At 37.3% G+C, this 26,489-nt stretch overlaps 1 protein-coding gene across 4 annotated transcripts in view; it reads right to left on the reverse strand.

Annotated features, from left to right (window-relative positions):
• GLRB (glycine receptor beta) overlaps positions 1-25,968 on the reverse strand; it is a 52,189-nt gene extending 26,221 nt beyond the window's left edge. For 2 of the 4 annotated variants that reach the window (XM_032685422.1, XM_032685419.1), the window contains exons 1-6: positions 25,751-25,852; positions 24,237-24,390; positions 13,338-13,444; positions 10,734-10,801; positions 4,607-4,836; positions 1,446-1,528 (exon numbers count right to left, since the gene is read on the reverse strand). In XM_032685422.1, coding sequence (XP_032541313.1) covers positions 1,446-1,528; positions 4,607-4,836; positions 10,734-10,801; positions 13,338-13,444; positions 24,237-24,358 — 610 coding nt within the window. In that variant the 5' untranslated portion in view covers positions 24,359-24,390; positions 25,751-25,852. The other 2 variants (XM_032685420.1, XM_032685421.1) reach the window with 2 other exon arrangements.
• Between the last annotated feature and the right edge of the window lie 521 nt (positions 25,969-26,489).

Consider the following 26,489-nt stretch of genomic DNA (forward strand, 5'->3'; position numbering starts at 1 on the left):
TTTTTGATTTTGAAATCTAGCAAGTAGAAACAAAACATTGATTTGAAAATAACCTAAGAAGAATAAAACTGCCAAATGCTAAAAGGGAAAGAACTGGAGGGGCAGACAGGAGGTCGTAGGTGCCATTCTTACTTTTGACAACTGAATTAAAAGTTAGAAGAAAGCACACTGTCTTTCTAAAGAAGTAAATTCATGCTGAATTTGAATAAATCAACATAGCATGCATTTTAGTTCATTCTTGAATAACTATTCCTTGAAATGCTTGTGAAGCAACCTGGACTGAGAAAGCTTGAGCAAACTTCTATTAATATTACTGTCTAATTCCAATTTAACCCTAAACTAATTTCCATTTACCATAAGAGTTTACTTCAGCTAATGTACATGTAGTGACGAGCAAAACTACTGTGGACATACTACAATTCTAAAGATAAATGCTGGAAATCAAAAACCAAATTGAAAACTCTAATACAATTATATTATTATTATTATTTTTATTATTATTATTATCATTATTATTATTATTATTATTACCCTCGTCCCCACTGGGATACCCTGCCCAGTTTTGATTAACCTTGCTCTTTCTTCACTTGTGACTTCCTTTCCCTAACCTCACCTTTCCCACCAGAGCTGGTGGAGTAAAAGTTGAACAAGTTTTTGCGTTCCAGCAGGAACAGGCTGGAGCAAGTCACCTTCCTTCTCTCTGCTCCATACTAATCCTTATTCAGGAAAACAGAATTACTATGAAAGTGGGATCACCAGGGATTGAAGTGTTGGAAAAAGGCTATAGTTGAGTAAACACTCGTGTACTTGGGGCATGAGAAAGAAGATGGGTTTCAGAAACATTTTGTCTGCATGATGCCCTTCAGAGATGAGACCTGTATGCCCCATCATAAGACTAAATCACCTGGAGACCAGGGTAGGATTGGTAAGGAACAGATGCCTGACTACAGCCACAACACATCTTGAAACCACTTTCAAAACATTTCACCCTAAATGATATCACTGCTTTGGCATCAAATACTTTTCCTTTGGTACCATATTAAAAGGGTTTCAAGCAATACCATGCATCATCAATGCAAGGGGATAAATTGGGTCCTAACAACCTCCAAAGCAGCACAGGTTGTGGAAGTTAAAACTACCTGGGGAAGCCATTCTTTTTTCCAAATGATATGTGTTTCCATTTGACTAAGTTTATTGTAAATGTTTTTATAAAACTCCTCAATTGTCATTATGGTTGATAGCAAAAGCTAAAACCAAGAGTGCACAGTGCCATAACTGTAAGAAATATCTTTGATAGGGAAATGTACATTGGTAGGAACCAGTGAGTATCAGTTTCACAGTTCATTAAAAATGCTGACATGAACAATACAGAACTGATAATTTTTGTTTGATTCTCATGCATGCCTAGAAGAGAACTGTTTTTATGCACAGAATAATTTACATACAGCTTTCCAATTGCATCTTGCAGCGCTGTGTATCCATAGGAAACAAGGTCAAGTCCAAAGGGCATGACAGAGTAATAGACAACCTGAAAATACAGAAATGGTATTTAAAAACAGTGTGAGCTGCCATGTAAATAGTAGATGGCCATAAGAAAGAAAAAATCACAGGCATTTGATTTTCATCTTCTAAAATAGCAGAAACAAAATTAAAAGTTATAATTAGCAGTTTGAAATTGAGATCTCTTGTATAAAATAGGGAAAAAAATTATAGAGGGCTTTAAACACATAATAGTTCACAAATTAGAGAACTACTAATACAAGACGAAATACATATAGGTCATAAGAATAACCTAACCAAATGTCCATACAGAGCAGAGTCCTGTCTCCAGCAGTGGCCAGTGTCAGACTCCTAAAAAAGAATATGATACCAGGGCAATCTGTAAATGTTATTTTTCCAGATATTCAGCAACATCTCAAAAATTGCATCTCAAGGACTCCCTAAACCAGAAGTGATGCTTCAGTATTTAAGGGACCTTGACAGATTTTTTTGTCTCCAAGAAGCTATTTTGATTCTGGTTGCTTTCTGGAATCTGTATCCTGGTTTAGGCTGGGACAGAGTTAATTTTCTTCCTAGCAGCTGGCACAGTGCTGTGTTTTGGATTCAGTATGAGAATAATGTGGATAACACATTGATGTTTTGGTTGTTGCTCAGTAGTGCTTACCCTAAATCAAGGACTTTTCAGTTTCCATGCTCTGCCAGTGAGCAGGTGCACAAGAAGATGGGAGGCAGCAGGGAAGGGATGGTCAGCAGGTGTTGAGCAATTGTATTCTGCATCACTTGTTTCTCTTGGGTTTTATGTCTCTCTCTCCCTCTCCTTTTATTACAATTAATATTAGCATTATGACATCTATTATTTTGTTTTACTTTGCTTCAATTGTTAAACTGTTCTCAACTCAAGACTTTTATGGGCTTTCTTTTCCTGCTTCTCCTCCCCATCCCACCAGGGCCAGGGGCAACGGGGAAGTGAGCAAGCAGTTATGTAGTACTTAATTATCAGCTGGGGTTAAAGCATGACACTACGTAACCTTTAACATGCACAGCATCTTGCAGCAAAGAACATCATAGCTTAGCTGCACACACTCTAATAATCTCCTTACATATATCCTGAGTCTGTCTCATAGGTCTTTTACTGGAAAAGAAGGCAAAAAAACCAATGTCCATCCATTCTCTCTGTGCCATTTGTGATTTAGAGATCTCTATGTCACCACCTCAATTATCTCGTTCTTTCCGGCGTGAAAAGTTCTGCTTCGTCAGCTGTTCCGTACCTTCGACCATCCTTGCCTCCCTTCTTCCCAGTGGGAAGATCAGAACTGCACTTTGTATTCATGATCCAAGTATAGCATTCATTTATGAAGTGGCATAATATTCTCTTTCATCCCTAATACTTCCTAGAATTTAAATCACTTTCTCAAACAGTACTGAGCTATAAGCTGACATTTTCAGACAATCAGCTGTTACTACTCACAGATAATTTTCTTAGCTGATAACCACCTCAAAACCAATCAGGTTTTATGTGATGTCACAATAATTTTTTTCCTCGTGCATAATTTTCAGTTATTTACTTTGAATTTCATCTCATGCTTTGTTGCCTGGTCATTTGATTAATTTGTGGTTCTTACGTTGTCTCTTACCTTTACTGTTCTGTATATTTTGGTATCATCAAAAGCACTTGGAAATTCACAGTTTTCCAGATGATTTATGTTGAAAGGCACAAAACCTAGTTGAAACTTTTTTTGTGGGACTCCACTGTTTACTGTCTCTGATGTGAGCACTAGCTGTTTATTCCTGTTTTCAGTTTTCTAATTCTTAACTATTTGCACAAGAGCTTTCTCTCATATGCATTTTGTCATTCAAGTAGTTTGATAACTGGAGATTCTTTAATTTATACATGATAATACCTATGTAAACTAAAAATACAAGACATAGAAATTATATATTTTAAAAATGTCGCCAAAGCACAAGGTCTTAGAAAATTATTCTTATCTGCGTATGTATCATCTAAGAACATAGTGTGTTATTAAAATAAACAGTGTACTTTTAGAGGATGACACTAATTTCAAACTTATTGAATTTGGTTTTGTTATTTGCAAGTTTTCAGAGAATAATTTTTCCATCAGAAACACTTCCATTAGTATTCACTCAATATTCATTAATCATTAACCTAACCTATTGAGCTCATTTATGAATAGCTGCAACGTTTGAAAAAGGTTTCAGTGTTTCATTTAACTTTTGCTGCTTCAAATGAGAAGATTTTTTCATAGCTGAAAGTGATTTTCTACTTCGAAATATTAATTTCTACACACTTCAAAACCTTCTACAGAAGGAACTGAAATCAAAACCAGGACTTTCAGAGCAAGCCAAATGAAATGCTTTGATTGCCCAATGTATTTTCTTTTCTGATCACTGTCAGCAATAGTCTTGAGACTTTTCTCATCCTGATTTGAAATGGGCAAGAAAGAACACAGACTCTCCCATCTTGTTTCTTTCTTTTTCTATCCATTTCTACTACATGAAGAAATAGCTCATGTGGCCCTAACTTCTGAAGTAGTTCCTTCTTAAAGTTGTGGTATATTCAGATAATCATTTTTATCTCTATCAGGGCAATATGTTCCAGTTCACACAAGAAGAAAATTCATTTGCTGTTAGAAAATTGAGCCTGATCTCTACAAACCATTGGTTCTCTAAACTCTCCGGATCTGTAATTCACTATGATACCCTTTTTAATCAATCAATTTGCTGGTTTCAGTGGATGACTATCTTTGTGGCATTGTGTATACCTTTGATAAACCAACTCAAACCACAAAAAAGGGGTTTAAATTGTGTTTCCAATAATGTTAGTTTTACTTGGTGTGTTAACTTAACATGACATGAAAAAGTACACACACTTTGAATTTCTTGCACCTGCAGTGCTATCAACTGACATGCTTTAAAATATCTTCATCTGATTTCTTTACACATATTTAATTTATTGTAGTATTGTTTACAAACTGTCATATAAATTTCAATATTAGTCATAAGTCATATTACGTTACTAAGTCTAATAAGCATACACATTTCATATGAAGTCATTTAAAAAAATAGTAGAAAGATGTAAATAAAATACCTCATGCTGACTAGGACATCTCCATCCCGAAATATAAAAAGAAGGATATTTTCTTGTGTGACATCATGGAAGTTAGCATTTTTTTCATTTGCAAAGAATAAGTCTGGCTTCCAAAGACACTTGAACATAGTCGGGTCCACCGTCAGTGTATCTGAGCCTCTCCAGTCGTTGGGCAGTTTGAGTCTGGGGTCATTCCACTTCTGTCTTAGAAAGATGTTGACTCTGTAATCCTGACGGGAAGAATAAATAAATATTAGACTAGTCAAAATTCTAGAAAAAAAACCACAGAGAAAGAATACCATTCTATCAGAAAAACAATTTATGCCCTGATTTTTTCTATCACAAAGACAGTAATCACTATTCCAATGATATTAATAAGTGTTACATTTAATAGACTTCACTACAAATAGGTAGATTATGTCTCACTCATGCTTTGAATATAGTAATTTTCTTTAAGTACAGGACCAAATTGGTCCCCCTGGAAGAATTTTTGCATCCCTTCGATAGTGGCCACCTGTTACTTAGGCATAGAGAAGCATGCAGCAGGGTAGGGAGAGGCCATAGCTTGACTATACTAAATGGCTGCAGGCAGTAAGCACAGAATATCACTTCTATCAGGATATTCTGTGAGTGCCAATTCCAGTTTATTCTCCATTTGGTTAAGTGGTACACTGATGGCAAAATATCACACTTTAAAAGCAGAAAAGAGACCAGGTAGATAGCAGGTTTTACACTACACACCCAGAATACAGCCTCAGACCTTCTAACAGTGATCTGGAGCTATTTTGGTAACAGGAAAACTGATGCCAGCTTGCAACATAAGTACTGAGGTAGCAGGTATGAAAGGAGAAACAGAATCAGTCTTTAAGAGAAAAAAATCAAGGCTTTACAGAGGAAACCTCCTTCTGGATTCAGCAGGACTCTTGCAGAAGGATGGACAGTAGTAGTAGAGCCATGCTCAATGAGAACCTAATTTTGCTTTCGGGAATTGGAGTAGTATGTGTTTCAAGGCAGAATGATACCCTGCATGCATTCTGTCCTTAGTGAAAGCTGTGTGAATCCAAAGGAAAAATATGACCCAGCATGTCAGTCATGATTCTTCAGTCTTATCTCTAAGTCTTCTTGCTTTTTACACTTACATTTAAGCCAGTGCCTCCTTTTTCAAGTATATGTAAACTAGGCAGATCACATATAGAAAAAGAATAAGGGTATTGTTGAAATAAAGTTAAAAAACCCAACCGAATAAACCAAAATTCTATATGTAAGATAAATTCTATCTCCAGTCTTCCTAGTTCTTTCTACAGTGTGCTTTGGTTTTGCATAATTGTCTATCACGTGCAAAGCCTCCTTCAGTAGTGAAAATACTGTTACTGCTGTACAATTATAGCGAAATGCTAGAAATCTGTGAGTGAAGGTTCTCAAAGTATTTTTGGTTTGTGAAAGTAATCTGCATGGAAACTATTTTTATGAAGTTGTTTATTTTACATGTTAATGCCCTATTATACTTTTTTTTGTTGCTGTTGATACAACATGAAGTATTCTGTTGCATTTACTGCATTTACATTCCAAAGCAGGTGCCATGTTGAGACTGTCATGCTAACTTCAACAGGAAGGAGTTCACCTGGCTAAGATCTCATGCAGAATAATTTAGCCTGTTGATTTATGCTGTAAATTGAAATACAGTGCTCATTTTTCCATGTCCAGTCCACCAGTCAAATCGGTCCAAACATTTCTTTATTACACTATACTGTGTAATATTCTTCCTTACTGCATTATAAGAAAAAGCAGAACATCAAAACTAAGTACTTGTTACTTGTTGGTAGCCTCTTTTGGAAAAAATACACGTACTCTGACTGTTATTTATACAAAGACCTATATTGTCTTGCCAAAGCAAACAAGAAACAAAAAATAATAGTTAATATGAAGTGACTTTGTATTGGAAGGTTCTCACAGAGAAGCTGTAGAACCAGAGGGAATTCAGGTAATTATCTCAGAAAGCATCTTTTCAATTATATGTATATAATTGAAAATTTACTTTACTTGCTTCTTACTGAAGTTCCCATTCCATATGCACTTCTTGTCTCAATGAAAAAAATTACTCTAAATCATATAAGAGAAATACTGCATATCATTCATGCTCACAAGCATTACACTGTTTGTTGCACAAAAGTCAATTTCCCCATAAACAAGTGCATTACCCTAATTTTAACAAAATAAGATGCCTTCTCAAAGCCATAGGCAAATGACAAGCAGTGTCCAACACTTGCCTTCAGCTTACCCATTCAGTAGAAGGAATTGTTTACATCACTGAAAAGCAGAATGCACTGGCAAAATAAGAATTGGAAGTAAGATCAGGCAGATAGTAGTTTATTTTCTTTCTTGCTCTATTACAAAGATAGTAGTTTATTTCCTTTCTTGCTCTATTACAAATGACTTTAAATAGACCAAACAATGGGATGTCGTGACATTTCAAGAACTTGATTCTGTTCCCATTTAACTCAATGGAAGAAAAATCCCATTAATCTAAAATAGGTAGGTTCAGGCCTAGATTAGAGACTCGTGAGAGGGGTACTTGGAGAGGAAGGCCACCACATACTTGAGGCAATACAGAAAATGTAGAAGGAAGTAAAGAGATGTCACGGTAAAAAACTGGCTAACCAGACAACAATGTGCAGAAGGGCTGCTTCTTACAAGAATATGAACTACTACAGCATCTGGCAGCAGTGTAGACTACGACCTGGTATACATCCATTCTGAAAGAAGTCTGCAACCACTTGTCTCAAATTTGCACCATGGACTTTAAGATTCAGTAAGTGCACTACGATTAGATTCAACAGGGGCTGAAGAAGCAGTCTGTATGAAGCAACTGGTCTTCCTGCTGTATATTGTACAAACATTTTTTGAATATTGCAGTGTGATTGGCATTTTATAATAAAGGAGAGTCAAATAGGAACTAAAAAGCCTGAAACTAGGAGCAGAGGGTGGAAGAGATATTCATCAGCATTAGAGCTGGGAGACCTGTCAGGTAGAAAGAAACACAGAAGTATTCTACAGGGCTTTGTTTTCCCATGTAACTTCAACAGAAGGCAAATTGTTTTCAGGAAGGTTGAAAGGGGAGGCATTCTAGGAAATATTTCAAATGCAGCCTACTAAATAGTGGGCATGTGGCCAGAAAACCTCCTCAGGCCAGAAATCACGCATTGCCTATACATCTCTGCAAAATGGAGCACACAGCAGATCATGAAAGACTTTCTACGTAAACTGCAGTCACACAAAGAAAGGAAGAATAATAGTGCTTTTTCTTGATAAAGTATATTTTTTTGACAAAGTAGCAAATTTAATTTTTAAGATTAAAATAATAAAACTGAATTTTTGTTTATTTAGATAAATATTACAAAGACCTTTCTGCAAGCTTTTAAAGTAAAGGAGAAGGAAGAAGTGGTGTTTTGTCATTTGAGTCAGTGAAGAAAGGTCACACTGCAAAAACCTTGAATATAGATTCTGTAGACAGTCAGATCACCATCACAGCTAAAATATTATAGTCCTGTCGGTATTTATACCAGAAACTCTCTATCCCTAGGAATCCCTGACTGGTCATCCAGTTTAAAACAGTTTCTAAATGTGACATAACCACCATATTATCCCACAGATCTGCATTATCAAAAAATGTGCAAAATCAGAAGGAGAGTTAGCATGGGGATACTAGACAAGTGGTCTAATGATTTAGAAGGAAACAAATTACAGGATTCAAGATAAAGGGAGCTTACTAGTAGGTAGCTCTGGCTTAAGCTTTTCTTATAAGGTTAGTTAACTAACCTTTTTGTTTAGTTTTTTCCAGGTAACTTGTCTCCTAACTGTGTGGAAACATTGCAATTCTTTTGAGTATTCAACAACACTACTCTTTCTAGACACAGAGCAAACATTTGCCCTTCATATTTTTCACAAGGGCTTGATTAAAGCAATACAGGCTTCTCGGCACAGGATCCACAGTATGGGTACTATTTGCTTTAAACCAATACAACTTCAAATATGTTGATGCTTTTCTATAAACTCCCTTCTCTCTTAAAACTAAGTAGACTTTACCTTCATAGGAGGTAACCTCTACTCTTTTTTGTTGAGGATGAGCCAACTGCATAACTAAGAATGCAATTATCACGTGACCAGAAGGACAGCAAACAAGACCTTTTCTCACTGGCACTCTACATGTTTGTTGGGCCTTCTACCACCACCTCAGTTCTGGTCATCTGGCACCCATGGTTATTTTTCCCCACACTTCCATCACCCAAGAGAAGGAATCACTGCTTTGGCATGGCTATAACAGGATGCTTTAAATCCACACAGATTTTGCAAAAACTTATTAATTCAATCATTGGCACTAGAAGTGGCTACAGAGCCAAGAATCATCACAATATACTTAATTGACTGAAATACTTAGAAATTTCACTGATTTTTTGTATCAATAATGATATCACTCCAACCACTTTAGTAGCTTCTGTTAATTTTAGAGACAGTCAAGAAATCAACATTCCTCATTATTCTCACCAATCCTGGAGACAGCCACTCTCTTCTCCAACACCGAGGAATTTTTTTCAGTAGTTCTGGTACTCCTGCAAATGTCTCCTTTTCTCAAGGCAAGAGGCCCCCCCGGTCCTTCACAGACTCGGTGCCTCAGCTCCAGGAAATACTTTTCCTACGATTCTGAAGGTACAAGTCTTTTCCTAGTCTAAGGGACCCACTTCTACTGTCTGGTGCATTACCCACTCTGAAGACAAGTACCAACCTATTCCCAAAGAGAGCAGTGGTTCCTGACTGTCCACAGGACTTAATTCCCACTGCAGCAGGAAGAGTTTTCCAAGTGACACATGGAAGAATAGATTGACCGTTTATTTTGTCAGTGCTTCCTGTGAAATATTAAGGCCATCAAGACGTAATCCAAATTTCACATAAACATGCTTAGCTATCATGGTGATCTCAGCTGGAGATAGAAATCTAAATAAAAGCATAAATTACAATAAGGATGGTGTCTGAAGTTCTGAAATATGGAGGAGAGTATGACTTATCTTACAGAATATCCCAGTAAGTTTGTGAGTGATCCTATCAGGGAGTCACAGGCAGGCATACATACACTGCTGGAGAGAGCATACTTAATTTTTTTATTTTTTTTTGGAGGGGGTAAGGGGAAGCACATCCCTTACATTCATGTTTTGTTACTATTTGAATCTGGGTGAATTGTAAAACAGCCTCTGTAAAAGTCACTTTCTAAAGCATGCAATAAATTTCAGAAACTTGAAAGCACCATCTGGCCTAATATACTTGACATCTTAGACACTTATCTCACTGCTACTTTCCTGCTCTTCCTCCCTACCCCTCTTTAAACTTGAGTCCTCCTTTTGTTTTCAGAAATAAACCTCAGGGCATCTTCAGCAAACTGAATTTTTTTGTATTCATATCACTTCCCTGTAATGCCATTAGTTGACTTACAATCCTTTGCAATCAAATTTAAATCTTTATTCACTGCTAGCTAAAGAAAGAGAAATTTCTGGTCGAGCTATTCAAAAGTTGTTTCAGCTACAATGTATGTACAACTTTGAGCAGCTCTGCAGTCCTACTGAAATGTCATTAAGGTAACATGTAAGCTGGTTCTGAATTTTAAATGGGCACTTACAAAAACAACAAAATGTGTTTTAATGTTTAATAGTGGTATTACGGTTTATTGCTTCTCTGCCATTATGAGTCAGAATGTCCTGGTGTACTTTTTTGAATAATACACCAAGCAACCTATATACTAACTCTTAGGAAGATTATTTAATTCATACCACCAATTGGTTTCTTCCACTGAACTTAATAACTTATGGAAATAAGTGTATCTCTTGAATCTCAGAAACTATGGATTTCCTTTCATGTAAATCAGATTCTAAAGCTACAATAATCTGTGGACACATATAAAATGGAATAGATGAATAGCTTTACGGCATAAAGCACCATCAGTCAATCACTAACCCCATTAACTTAATTCTCAGTGCCTACAACCACAACAATTATTTCTACTTTATAGTTCATAATCCTCAACTTGAAATTTAATAAGAAAATCTCAATGCATGCTACAACAATTTCATTTCAGTCTTACCATAGTTGTCTCTTGAATTGACCCAAAGCTGTTAATGAAGATGTTAACTGCAACATCAACTGGAATTCCTTTAAAAAAAAATAAATACTAGTGAGCTGCACAATCCAGTAAAGGTATGTCATCCTTCAATTAAAGCTCCTTTATACTGGTATCACAATGTAAAATGTTTTTTATAGGGTCATACAACTTCATCTTTTCAAGTTAGTATATACAGAGTTTTCAAAACCAAGGGTAATCACAAAACCTCTTTTCAACCTAGTGATAAGAAAACAGAAAAAAAAATCCTTAGTCTAGAGAGCTAATCTTAAAGAGTTTCACAGACCATATATCTAAATGAATAATTTTTGAATTCCATGATTTTCTGTTATCACAGAATGCATAAGCCAGTATTACTTTTGCACACAGTGTAATCGATAGAGGCAATTCACATTTCTAGCAGCAGACACTTTTAATTGTCAAGGTCATAATGATGCTCTATCATCCCAAATTACCTGTTTATGATTTATGATGAGACATTTATTCATATTGCAAGAGGATACCTCTTTGTGCAAGTCAAGTACATAACGGTAAAGTACGAGTACAGGCAGGTAAAAATTATTGCATGCAGCTTTCCCAGCTGTCTAGTCTTGGTGCGAGAGAGCTGGAAAGCTGCTCCATTTTACAACGGTTACCAGTTTGCCAAGAAAAATTTCTAGAAGCCAGCAGCTGTGAAGATATTAAGATAGCCTGGATTTTCTTCTCTTTTCCACAGCCAGGATTCCTGTAGCTGCAGAAGGATGGTGTGACAGCTGCTATATCTGCCCTCTGTCACCCTGGAGGAATTGATTGGCAGTCATTTAATATGGTGTTAACAGAGAGTTATCACCAAGCAAGGAGAACTGGCCTGACGGTTGTGAGAACTAATTGTGGCTCACTAGTTTTATTTATTATCTATGTTGTGAGTATCAGTATATCCATTAGATCTGACCTCATTTACACTGTTACAAATACTTAATTCAGTGGGTTTCTTCCTTCTTTCAGCAACAAAAGATAAACAAGAATATATGAAGACTGTTTTGACAGAGTAAGCAGATACAGTGCAAAGTAATATATATATGCCTCTTCCAATAGCTTGCTTGTCTGCATAAAATATTTTGTTGTACATTTAATATATAAATTCAAACTCATTCTTGTGGTTCACCAGAAATGTACAAAGATAAAATTTCACTTTTTTCAGTTAAACCAGTTTGTGGGTTTTTTGTTGTTGTTGTTTTTTTTTTTAATCAGACTGCTTGAATATTATGCTTTTGGTTATGCAATAAGCATAATAATTTTTTTAATGCCTGATGCATGTGACAGAGTACCCATCACATCACTAGTAGCCAAGAGTGTACTCCCTCTTCCAGATTTCAATAGAAAGTGCCATCCAAGAAAATCACTCATGCGTGAGGAACATTTTAACGTGGGCAAACCACTTGTCAGAAAATGTTCTTTTTCTTCCACCTCCCTGTGAGTTAACATTACGTGTCCTCCTTTTTCCTTCTGTCTGGATTCTTACCAGGCTGCCAGCAGGGTTATCAAAAATTATAAAGAAATCTGCAATATGCTTTGCAATTACAAGCTGATTATGCTGAAGAACAGGTAGTGAAGAGGTTGGGTGTTTATTCTTTGTGACAAGGTTCAGTACTGAAAATGTATAAATATGGTTCTGTAATAAGAATAAGAAAGAAGCAGTATACTTGCTGAAAACTGAGTTTAATACGATAATAAAAGAGATAAACAGAACATCTGAAAATAGTCTCTTCAAAGGCACAATAAAGATTTCCAAATTTTTCATACTAGTAATATGCATATTTAAATACCTCAGTGCACATATAATTATATTGGAGTTTTAAAATTAAAGAACTGATTTATGCAAACTGCATAGTCTGTATTTAGTAAAATTGTATGTAATAAAATGTATTTTTTCAGAAGGGAAATAATTCCTGGAAAGTGTAACTTACAGCTCTATGAGTTATCAGAGGTTTTGCAGAGACTATGTATTCCAACCTTTTCTGCATATGTAATGAAGTCACACTTGCCTACATGGAAGAATCCTACAACACTGATGACCAGAGAGATGTTTTAAAGGCAGAGAATATGTTTAAATGCATTACTGAAGTGCATAAGCTTTATAACTAAAACATCTTTAACAGATTTAATAACTATAGTGTTGATCTCAACTTTTTACAGTTATCTTAAAGGATGTCTATAGAAAAATTTGATGTTTTAAAATACTGTAAAGCACAGATACTACAAAAAGTCTAACTAAAACGTAAGCATAAAAAGGATATTTTTAAAACTTATTCTGTAAAATCTACTCCTCCATTTAAAAAGTCTCTTATAAAAATAATAATAATAAAGCATCCCAGGCTATTATGATAATGAAATCCTAACATGGTATCTTTCAGCTCAAAAGAGTAAATATCTTCTGCAGTTTTATACTATCTAGGGAAATTTTCATTCAAAATAAACCAAACCAGAACTTTAGGTTGTGAATATTATCTCTACATAAATTTTCTATGTATAAAAAGAGCAAAAGTTAAATTCCAAAGATTAAAGCAAAGGCTGAAATATCTGACAAACCTTTGAAATTAGGCCTTATCCTGGGATCATAGCTGAGCAATAGCCTATTCAAGATATTGCTGGTTGAATTAGCAGGTACTCTTGCAAGGTCTTCAGCTGATTGTTGCCTGTAAAAAAATGTTCATTAGTTACTATCAAGACAGAAACGACTGTGTGCTTAAACTGAAGCAATTTTAAAGTAATGTCATAAATGTCATTTCACAAGCAAAATAAGTTCATTATTTTCAGGTTCCACATTGTATAGTCTTCCTTTCCTTGAGATGTTTTAGTATTTTTCAAGAAACTGTAATAAACACAAATTCCTATGTACTCTTAACTATAATCTTGGAAGCAAATAAACTGCAATTCACAAATTGTTCCCTTGCCTCCTAACATAAATATCCAGCAGGATTTCTTCATCAGTAGAAAGCAGTCACCTGATCTATTTTTAGTGACTGTCAGATTAGGAACTTCAGTAAATTGACAGCCACTTTGTAGGTGCCAAACCATGCAGAGGCTTTTGGCAGTCTCCTGCTCTCACATGCCAGTGCCAGCTATTCCACCCAGAGCTGGAGGATTGCATAACCTCATTGTCAAGTGCTAATAAAAGCTTTATTAAACATAGAAAAACAAGGCCTTGGACTCTCCTCTGCTTTTGCAGGGGGAATTTAAACATCTTCAATTACCTTGCTAATATTGTGCTGGGTGTTAAATTAAAACCATTGCTACAATTAAAAAGAACCTGTGACAGGTAAATGTAGCTACAAGAGTATATGAAATTGAGTGCAATAAAAAGCAATATGGGTTCATCAGTCCCCACCCCAGGTATTTTAAACACCTAGCACTTTACCCTGTTTAATTTCTTTTTTTTCCTTTATTCTCTCTCATACCAATGTCAGCTTGACAGATCTACAAGTTATTCTTTGAAACATCTCAGTTCACTGCTTTTTCTTCTCATCCTTCAGTTTCCTTCATGTCCTCTGGGATTTCTGTCTTATTTAAATATTTATTGAAGAAATATTAATTCTTCAAAAGGCTTTTGGCCAGTTTAAAAAAAAAAAAGTTGCATGAATATATTAGAATTCCTGATTTTAAGATGTCCAGCTATAGCAGCTCCTGTTCAGCATCTTTCTTATGGACTACCGGGAAATAAATTAATTAATTAATAAATAATGGTCAGCATTGCATGATACCACTATTTGATTGAAAAGTGGAGATCAGACCAGATCCCAGCCCTTGAAAAGCTTTCATGAATAACGTCGCCTTTAAAAACAACTAGTTTTACTCAGACCATACGGGAAACAGGAGGAAATGAATAAGATCTGCTGACTTGGTAGCACTCACTATGCCTTCCCAATGAGATTGAATCTCCTCATTTAACAGCTAAAACATTTACAAACAAAACTGTGAAGGAGTTCCCTATTATTAAAAACATGTCAATAATTTTTGATAACATAACCGTATTTATTATAGTCTCCATGATACCCTTTGAGCATTTTATCCTTCAGGAAAAAAAAGATCTGATTTCTGTTTTCTCTGTTACATTCGGGAAATTTCTGAAACTCGAAGCTGCATATCTGTTTACCTATTTTCTTGTATTTGCTTGATGCAATAAATAAGGAAAAAAATATGGCAGTAAATAACCACGTGACCCTCCTTGAAATTTTGCGCTACTCCTCAGCAATTAGCAGCATAAGTATGCATTCTCAGGACTACCCAGAGATAGTCTACCAGGAAGTTTGCATCCATGACAATAGCACAAACTAACATACAGGAAGAAAAAAGAACTGAGGAGCAGCATTAAGTGGTTGCAGTATATAATTCCCCACCCATCTTCGCACTAAACACAGTAAAACCTCTGTGACGTGTCATGACGACATAGGTGAACTAATTATTCCAGCAGAACTTATCCAGAGATAAATGGTCTTCTAATAAAATAAGGAAATTTTTACTTTTAGTAACATATGTTAACTTCCACTAGTATGTTCTGTGTACAATAAACCTCTGCTAATTTAATGTAAGAGAAATTAAAAAGCAATATGTGTTCTAACTCTTCTGAATAATTGATAAATTCACCTTCAAACAATTCTCACAGAGTTGAGTTTATATTTGACTTCGAAGTGGATCATTATGCAAAAGAACTAATTTATTTCCTTATTTGGTCAGGCAGTTGGACTAGATGATCATTGTAAGTAACTTCCAGCTGAAGTACTCTATTCTCTTCTATTCTATGCTATTCTATTCCTTCAATTTTGAGATTTGTGTTCCGTTTTCAGTGACAATCTCTACCAATGAAAAGGCTGCTACATAAATATCATAAACCAGCTTTGTATGCATTTTTTGCAGTTACCACTAATTGGACAACAAAAAACCATAAAGTTAAGATTATTTTCCATTTTGTAGCAGGAACAATTCAGAAAAGAATGCTCATTTAGCTATTAAAAAGACACTGTATACTATTTTATTTGATACAGAAAGGTTCATGGCAAGTCACACGTATTAACATCTAAAACATCTATATCAGATGTCTTCAAAAACTGCATTTATAAAAGAAGAATGTCCTTAATACACACAACGGGATTTCTTTCTAAATTATATATGTTCAATATAATGAAATATCAAAACAAAACAAAGCGACAACTAATGATCAAACTTAAATTCCTTTTTTTTTAAATTTCTGCTAGGGGTTATATAAAGAAGTTCATTAAATAGTGAGAACAGTAATCTGAACCAGATAGGATAACATGGACACATAAATGAAACACAGATGCTCATAAAATGCAATGAGGAAAACAGGAAAAAAGTCTGAGAAATTAAACGAGGGAGTAACAAACAGCAAAAGAAAGCCAATAAGACAGGTTGTCTCTTCAAGTAAGAGGAGTAAAGCAATAGCTTTTTGAGATCTGAATTGCACTGCAGAAGTATTTAAATATAAATATCTGTTCAAGCTGTTTGTTCAAAAGCCATCCATGAATGGGGCAAAGGAGATTTATAGCACTGGAAAGTCAGCAATGGGAAGAAGGGTGGCAGCACAGCTTTCTGGTAAGGAGCACCACAATCATATCTTCTGCAAGTTGTTGGGTTGTGTTTTGGACTTACAGAAGTGTATTAGTGCATTTATCCTTGTTTATCTAAGAACTAAGTGAAATACAATGGCACTGGCTGTTTTGAGATAGGAGAAGGAGCACAGGGATTCAGTAATTGCTACTTTTAAAGGTCACTTTGAATGAAGTGGTTGAAATAGCTACTGGGAAAAAAAGCTCTGCTGAGTATCAGTCATATTTTCACTGAGGTCTTTTACAGCATGCTGTCATTGAACTCCCATCACTCATCAGCACACATGCAATGCAACATCATCAGAACTGGATTTCCTCCTGAGAGCCTTGCTGACCAAAACACCAAAATTTCACCTGCAAATAAACACATCATACGTGTTCCTTGTGATGAGTTAAGAAGTTATAACACTTTCAGAGTGACAGATGAGCAGAAAAACTTAATGGAACAGTAAATGGCATGTGCTAGGTGCTTGGATAAAGCAGCTGGGCCTATTATGGTAAGATACTTACCTAAAGCTACAACCACCCCTGCTTAACTGGCCATTCTGGAATGAATGAATGATATAAGGCATATCTGTAGACTACATAAGAGAAAAAGGATTTGAGCTGAGATCTGCCTTCCTAGAAGAGCATTACTTCAGCGTGCTGAAGGCTGTCTAGATCCCATGTAACAAGACTCACACCAGCTGAGAAGTTCCTTACCACTTTTTCTAATTCAACCTACAGTTTTCCCACTTGTAAAAAAGCCGGTAACTTAGATTTCCACCAGTTGCAGTACACATTAAAATTTTAATGCATTTACTTTAACTAGTGTTGAACATATGAGGAGCTGATGGAAAGCACTAAGAAATGGAAATGTAGCGCTCTTCACAGTAATTGATGAGTCCTAAGCAACATATGGTGAATACCAAAAGGTAAGGCAACAGAAGTCTCACAGTTGCTATAAAGGGAATTTAAAAGCAAGTAAGTGTAAAGATAGAAATTGCTTTAACAAAAATCTTACCTAAGTAACAATTAAAAAAATCCAAACAACCAACACACAAAACACCCATACCCAAAGTAGGATTTTTCCTTTTCTGAATGAAAAAAAAGGAAAACAAATGGAATTCTTGTGTACTCAAAAGTATTCTTGCTTCTACAAACAGTGTCATCAAAAGCCAGAAAGAAAACAAACTATGGTTAGTCTTCTGGCATAACATCTCCATGTGATATGACTGGCTGCTCTCTGGGCTTTGGGAGTTTACTTCTGGTGTCACTGATGAATACAAGAATTACTTAAAATACTATATTTCATGGGATATGAGGTAAGGTGTCCATCTCCTCTTCCACTGCAGCTTGACACATTTTATCACTGCTTTTGAAGAACATAATCAACATTTTGAATTGATGGCAACAGATAGTTATTTTCATAATTCACTAATCAAAATCTGGAATTTTAGATAAGCAGACACGCGTGACAAAATGAAGCATATATTACACTTAGTTTGAAATTTATATAGTTTCTTACATTTGTGTTAGGTAAATGTGTCAGAAGACATTATATCTGTATAGGTCATCATGACATTTAGTCTCTCAGAGCTCACTGAAGTTACAAGAGTCCTTACCACACGCAGTTCTACAGACTGCAGAAAAGAATATAAACAATATTCTATACAAAGTGGGATGGAAAACCTTTGCATAGTTCTAGATTACTGTCTGACAGATAAAAATATGTATTCCAACTCACACTGTTACCTCCAGCAAAATTTCCTATATGATATTGAAACAAGAGATTTCAGTGCAGTTTATTTAATCCACATCATGGAAAGTGACATTTTAATCATATAACACAGCTGTGTATATCTGAGAAAGGTAAAAATAAGTTTGGGGAAACATAATACCTATTATCTCACCGTATATTTTAAGTACTATTTCCTGATACAAACTATCAGTGTTCTGATTTGCAGGCATTTTATTTTCTGAGTGCAATAACTCAAAGCATAACAACAGGTTAATACAGATCAATGACACACTATATAATTCTTCTGATTGAACTCTGATCTCTCTGTGTTTAACAGCTACATTTTCAAATCGTGCTGGGTGACACATCTATTACTAGGAAGATTAATTACAATTCCTCCAATGAAAAGTGGTATCACTAATTACATTAAAACTACAGAACTCTGAGTCACCATTTATGTGTCTTCACAAATGCAGTTGACAGCTAAACACCTAAAATTAGACATGTAGCTTCTGTACCTAAATTTGGAGGTAACACAGTGTGATGAACAGAGAGGTTCCTTCATAGCAAATTTTGAAACACAAAACCAGATTAGGCACCCCAAATTGTGAACCACGAGTTATAATGGTGAAATAACTCATCTTTCACCCTATGCTGAAGATAGACCAAAGAGCATAGTCTCCTAATGTTGGACATGTAGATAACCTTCCTGCAGTTCTCTGCATCCTGCCAAAGCCACCACCTGTGACCCTTGTGCATAATGGGAATCCTCTTGTGTCCTGATATAGCACACAGATATGAAACATGATAAGCATCCAAATGTTTAAGCAAAACTACAGAAATTTTAAAAATAATTTGTCCACAGCAGGTCCTTGTCCCAGTCTTTTTTTCCCAAATGTGCTAAGTATGGAGACAATAGATGGATCTTGCTAAAATCTAAACACCTGCACGGTGGTATAAGTGGCGATATAAAAGGAAAGTATAAGTTGAGATACAATTTACATAATTTGTCTTGACAACAGGATTTAGACCTATAGTTTTCTTTGGGCTTAGGTTTAGGTGGTGCAATTTAATCTACAGATCCAAGTTTTTTCTCAGTCTGAAGCTGTATACAAAATACCAAGTCTGTAATTTTCTGTGCAATTGTAATGTCCCACCACTACGCTGTTCAGATTGGAGTAAACACTGCTCACTGAGAGGGAAAATTACTGAATGAGAACCAGTCTACCATACTTAATTACTGATTTACAAGAGAACTTAGGTTTTGCTTATATAGCTTTATCTTTTACTCCCCAGCACATTTATCCACTCTGAAAACAAATCCCCAAACCTCCTGGAATGTGGCCCTATCTGTCTGGGATCACAGCTTTCCATGAGAGTTACATGATAGAGAATAATTAAACCATTGACCAGCTGCTGTTACTATGGGGCAAAAGAATTTTTATAGGAACCAGACCTGAGTTCTACAATGTACTTATCAGCAGAATGACTCTCAGATGTAGCCTACTCCACAACCAAATTCAGGCTTTTCTTTCAACATGATTCCACCTTCTCCCATAAACTGTATTAACTCTCCCATCATACCTACAAATGAAAATATTCACAGACTACCAGCAGTGTCTTCTGCATGACGGGAATGCAGACAGACATGATTCCACTTTCTCATCATTTACATTTTGGGGATGATCACATACCACAGATAGAGATGCCATGTATACCCAAACACTCAATAAAAAAAATTCTAGTCTGTGGAAAAGTGGAGAGGATCCAAGGTATAAGATAGTCTTTGAACTTCTACTTTACTCTTTAAAGGAAGGGCATGTCAGAAGCTGAAAGTTAACCGAGACAAATTCCAAGACAGACTTTCATACAACTTTATGTTTAAAACACATCAAAGGCTTTTTTCCCTAGTTCCACTGTATTTGTTGTTGTTTTTTAAAAGAAGCTGTTTACTGAACCCTCACATCTGTGACCTTTCTAAGCTTCTGCCCTGGCAGATGGCACAAGCCTTGTTTTCTGGAGGGCTTAGAGGGCCATTTCACAGTTTCTGAAGTAGCTGATATGCTTTATTGAATACAAGCCAAAATATGACTTGCACTCCTACTTCATGGGTAAAAAAAGTCTCTATAGATATCATACAGTATTTAGTTAATCATCTACATGGATATAAATCTCCATGTGGACAAATGCATAAAGGTGAAGAGGGATATTGTTTTAAAAGCACAGTCTTGATATCCAGACAAAAGAATGACATTTAGTGACCGAGGTTATGCTCTCAGCATTGCCGTAGCATTAGGGATGCTGAGGGATCTTCAGAAATGAACCCTGTGCACGTGAACAGCTGAGTCATACTAAAACTATAATTAACAGGAATAGCTGTGACAATGACCACGGTCATAACTGGTTTTGTTAGTTGCTATTTAACACTCTTACTTCTACAACACTGTAATAACCAAACTTCCCTTTCCTTATAATTTCATTTGTCTGGAGATCTTGCAAGTAGTTTCGAGTAGAGACCTTCTGGGCTACTAAGGATTGTGTGGATAACAGCAGCAGCTCAAATGTTATAAAGTAACTGAAGTATTTATTGTGGTGTAAGAAAAGGAAAAATATTTTTCAGCAATGCTATTAGAAAAAGTCACAGCTAACTGTCCAATGCATTTAACAGAAACAGGTATCAGAAGGAATTACGAAGAAGTTAATAAGAAGTAAGTAACAAAGGTAATACAGGTATGGGTAGTCTGTGAGGAGGAAAGAGATCAAGTGACTAAATCCATCTGTAGCTATATCAAAATCATCTGTATTCAGTATATAAAATTTCAAAATAATCTTTGTAAACAGAAGAATGTAATCCATAAAATTTTTTTTGAAGACGTGGGCCTGATTGTTTGGGGTTTTTTAAGATTTCCCACAGAAATAAAAGGCAAAAGTTTTGTTACACTAAAGGTTTATACTTCATTGCACCACACATCTGTGAAAGCCAGTTTCTCAGATTTGTGCTGCAAAACTCTACTACAGCATTTTAGGCCAGCTATGTAAATTTCTTTGTTAGTCAACAAAGATTCGGGAATCAGACACAAGTATAATTACTCCATGTTTCATTTGGAAAGCCTAAGGTAAGAAAGCAAATGATCTAAATATAAGATGTGAAATCTTACATCTGTTCTGAGCAAGCATTAAATCAAAGTAAGAACCGACTGATTAAGCATCAGCTTCAAGAAACCCTTCAATAAAAAAGCTGGGAAAAACAGTTTCAGAAATAAATGAAAATAAGATGGCAAATCGAGCCACTATTACACAATGCACTGAGAAGTACAACATCATGAATAATCACAAGTAAAAGGTTTTGCTCTAAGATACAAAATAGAATTGTCCTAATTTAAGGAAGTAAGTGTCTGTTTATGACACAATAATGAACTTTTTATGGGATTTCTAATCAGCTTGTTTTCAGCCTATCCTAATAGTGGTTAATTTCATGCCAGAGGGGCGCATTTGGCAAAAGCCTCGTATTCTCAGAGCCATAAAAGGACAAGTGCAAGTATGCTTAGTTTTCATACAAACACATTCATGCTAAAGTCCCAAACCAGTCTTATAGCCAATAATTTCTTAACGTCAAATTAAGGAGCTCAGGTAGTAACATCAGACTCAGTATAAATCTTTCCTGGAAAGCTATTTGCATAGATTTGAATTTCCTTAGCAAGTTCGCAAGAGAAAACTGTTCCTTATACAATTAGTAGTGCTGCTTTTTTGTTCTCTTGAGGAAGTAAAATTTCGCTTTTCAGATGTCGTAAGGAAATAAAAGGCAATAATTTTTACAATTAAGCTTTAAATTCTATTGCACCAGTAGCCAATGGAAATTAAAGGTAGATTAAGATTTTTAACTTATAAATGTACCTTTCCATTAGGAATTTGTACCATTCAATTTTATAAATTATGCAAAATCCTATTTCTTTTATTTAAAAGGGATACAATGCATTCTTCTAAAATATTTCATTTATGCTTTTCTAGGAAATTTTTCATTCACACACTTCCTTGATTATTTTTAGTCAACCCTTATAGTGTCGCTTAATTCCCACTCCACCGCATTGTGTTCTGGTTTGTTTCTGAGTAAAGATTCTACACTTTTTTCACACAGGAAAAAATTATTAAAAGTAGGCAGCCTTTTATATAACACAGAGTGTCAACAAGTCAAGAAGTTTTGTGAAAGATCATTTAAAAATGCTGATGATTGAAAGTTTGCCAACAGCAGCCTGAGTTAAAAGAGCATTAGATAATTTCTCTGCAAGATAGAACTGACTTTCATTGCTCAGTTACATGAGAGGTCCTCTAGATGCCAGCTACAGAAACAGCAGTCTTGCAACCCTGCTATTACAAGTGGTTGTCTCTCAAGCTGTGAACTTCAGCCAAGTAAGATATAGACAACTTGTTCATTATTCAGGAAATTGAACAGGACTTATTGCTACAGCAATTCTAGTTAGCAACACTGCACACGAGGTACATCAGACAAATACTGGATTCCACTAGTATTTTTGCAGAAAGCTTCAACTGCATGGAAGGCAAAAGTATCACTTTGAAATCATAGCATTTACTCCATGTTTTTTTCAAGTACATTGGTGACAAATGACATCATATTTAATGGGTACCAAGAAATACTGCGCTTAAAAGAAAAACAAACAAAAAAATCTACTTACTTACTATGATAAAATGACATCGATGTTTTGAATTCTACTAAGATGAAGTCAAGAGCAGGGGGAAATGCTGGCTGCTTAAACAAGACCATGGAAAATCTGGATTCAGCTGCATAACTCACTTTCCAAGGGCTTTTGTGCTGATGTCTGTCCCGGGAACTATGACATTTTTCTCCTTGCTATAAACCCTCATGGTAACTCAGACCAAACGCCTAATTCAGAACTCAACTATTCAAAGGTGAAAGAATGGGTAGGAGTCATTTCAGATAAGTCATCACATTTGAGACTTGTATCTTAATATATTAAAATCCAAAGACAAATTTCATTTTTTAGGTTTGACATAAAAAAAAGAAGAAAAACATGGATCATATGTAGAAATAGAAACTTCCTAAAAATTTTGGGTTACAAATAAACATCACTGTCAATATTTAAAAATGGTGGGAAGTTTAAAAAGTATTATTTGAACAATGCTTCTGTTTCATTATTCTACTTTTTGGGTTGCTTTATTTTTTCTTTGGAAAAAGTTGATTAATCTTAAATAGCCAGTCTAATAGTCCATACTTATTCTTTTATGGTCAAAGAAGAAACATGTTTTACATTTGTCTAAACAATTTTATTATTTCAGACATAGTGCTTTTCTACACTTACTAACAATTCCTCATAGTTCTTCAATCTTTTCCTCAGATATTTACAACATAAGACTAAAAAATGAGCAAGACTGGCCAAGATAACGATAAAAACAGCACTTACAAATAAAACTTCTGCATTAACCTATGGATCACAACCTAAAACATGGTAGGCATTGAAAAAAGGGATAATAATAGGGAAATAATTATAAGTTTCCAGAACACATTCTGTTTTCAGCTGGGCAATCACAGATTTTAATTTCTGTATTTTCACAGGGAGATTATTCCATAAGGGTACATTTTATAGCAACAATCAATCCACCTCCACAAAAGTTATACAACTATAAATCATTGATGGAAGGTGCTGAATACCTTAGTTCTATTCAACATGCAATAATAATACGCATAGGACAAACCTTCTCCTATAACTAGCTAAGCAGAAACTGAATTTCAGTATCATGGTTTTGCATCCTCCTTGCTTTCCTCAATACACCTGCAACATGATGCTGGACAGCATAGCACTATGGTACTATGTTACTGTGTCCCCATAAACAGCAAGACACTGTGCTGTAATCCACCACAAGGAAAGAAATCATTTACTATGGTTTAGATCTTTCCTTTCATTAAAACAGAGGACCTTCTGCAGAAGAAAGACTTGACAGAATTTAGCTATGATGCTGGTCAAACCCTCTTCCTCTCATTGCCACCACTGACCCCATTCTTTCGGCAGAAAGAATCACCTTCTACTTCAATTGCCACATAATTTCCACTGTTAAAAAATAGCGCAGGATTGTCACCACACAAAAGCATAAAAGAAACCAGGAACATACGATGGACATAGATATTGCTTCTTTTTCCCCTTTCCTTTCTTTGAAGACTTCTCTTTGGAATAGACTTCTTCAACCCATAAGGAGAATGAGATGAAAAATACAACCGCTAGTAAGAACTTCATCTTGAAGATTAAGCTTCAGAGAAACCTTCAGTCTGTGGCAAAAGAAAAGAAACAGGTTTATGTTAGTAAGGCCAGATATGGCAAAAGGGAACACACCTACAAAAAGTAAGCAAAAGTTTTGGTGGGCTGTTTTTTTGTTGTTGTTGTTCTTAGTTGCCTTGGGAGAGAGAGTCTGTTGAGGTGTATCTCTGGCATGGAACTGACTCAGCCAATTTTCTGAGAGTCAAGTACCTTCCCAAAGTTGAGACTGACAGTGAGGAACGGATTTAAATGCAAGTTTGCTCCAGAGTGTTTATGAAAAGAAATGTTATGCCCTTCAAAGGCTGCTTAACCCAAAATACTCAGAAACTTGGAAAGAGGATTCCTTACCAGAAATGTCACATATCAGCTGCATTAAATATAATGTCAACCAGTCATCTAGCAAGGTGAAGAACTGCAAGCCCTCTATGACCTTGCACATCATTTCAATAACGATAGCAATTGCTTCAATGCTAGTTATGAGAAAGGATTACAAATATAATTTTAAGTACAGAATTTAAACACAACTATTTTGCATGAAGCATTCTTGCTGCAGAGCTAGCACTGAAAGGGCCTTGCAAAGATGACTAAACAGAACCTGCAATACTGTGCTTTATTGCACAGTGCTCAGTTTAATGTTTTAACTTCTCGGGGGCCAAAGCATGTACCCCAAAGGCCAGGAGCTGAATTCGTGTTTGGCCAGAGACGGCCCCGCCTGCCTCTGGTCAGAGCACCGTGACACTCCCGATATTTTCCATTTGTTTCCCATCCCAGGGATAATTCCCAGGCACTTCCTTGGGCCAACGTAAATCTCGCAGATGCCTCACAACCTGCTGCATTTTCCACTTCTATTTACTTAGATGATTTTTTTCCCATTCCTTTTAAGAGGCATTACCTCTCCTTCTCCCTCGCACAACCTCCGGGAGGCACCGAGATGCTTCAGCAACCTGTTCCCCGGGAGCCGCAGCACCCTTCCACCCCTTCCACCCCCTCGGCCCGGTCGGGAAAGGTCGCGGAGCTGCCCCTGCCCCACCTGCCCCTCGTCCGCCTCTCCGTCTGCACGGCCCGGCCCAGGCCTCCCCCCGCCCTCAGCACCGGGAAAGGATCCCGCTCCGCGCAGCCGAGCGCTGCCGGCGCCAGCACCGGGGGGCAGCGGCAGGAGGCGGCGAGCGGGGTTCACCGCACGGCCCCGCCGCCGCGGCCCGGCCCAGCCGCCGCGGGCGCTGGCCGAGGTGCTGACGGAGGTGCCGCCGGACGGAACGGGGCTGCCGGGCCGGACCCTCGCTCCCCCGCCCGCCCCGCCGGGGACGCGGGCCCCGCCCGCACACGCGGCCCCGCCGCCGCCACGGCCGCGCCGCCCGAGCCCCCGCTCACCGCCGGACGCTGCGATCCCCCCGCGCTCAGCGCCGGCGGCGGCCGGGCAGCGGGCGGCGGGCCATGCCGGGCCCGGCCGGGGCGACAGCGCGGCTCCTCCGCCGGCGGAGCGAGCCCCTACCTCCGGCGGTGCCTCCGCGCCCAGTGAGCATGTGCGGCCGCGGCGCTCCCCAGTGAGCATGTCCCGGCCGCCCGCCCACACGCGGGCACTGCGCGCCACCAGGGAGGGCGAGCGCGGCCGAACCGCCCGCACCTCACCGGCACTGCCGACACTGGGGACGGGGCACCGGCGGGCCGGTGGGAGATGCGGAAGGGGTGGAAGGGAAGCATCCTCCGGTCTCTGGCGGGAGGAGAATGCGCTCGATGATGTGTTGTCGAGAGATACTGATAGAGTTGGCAAGAACAAGAGGACATTAGTGGACAGGGGCTGAGTAGGATGGTAGGAAGATGGAATGCCACCTTGCACAGATCGGTGGAACGGTGGATCAAAGGGCCGAGGCCAACTGTATAAGGCTCAAGAAGGCCAAGTGCTGAGTCCTGCCCTTGGGTCACAACAACCCAATGCAGCACTACAGGCTGGGGGAAGAGTGGCTGGAAAACTGCCTTGGTGGCAGAGGACCTTGGGGTGCTGGTCAACAGCAGCTGAATATGAGCCAGCAGTGTGCCCAGGTGGCCAAGAAGGCCAATGGCATCCTGGACTGTATCAGGAATAGTGTGGCCAGCAGGACCAGGGAAGTGA

Source organism: Chiroxiphia lanceolata, chromosome 4 (genome assembly GCF_009829145.1).
Source record: "Chiroxiphia lanceolata isolate bChiLan1 chromosome 4, bChiLan1.pri, whole genome shotgun sequence".
Classification (NCBI taxonomy): domain Eukaryota; kingdom Metazoa; phylum Chordata; class Aves; order Passeriformes; family Pipridae; genus Chiroxiphia; species Chiroxiphia lanceolata.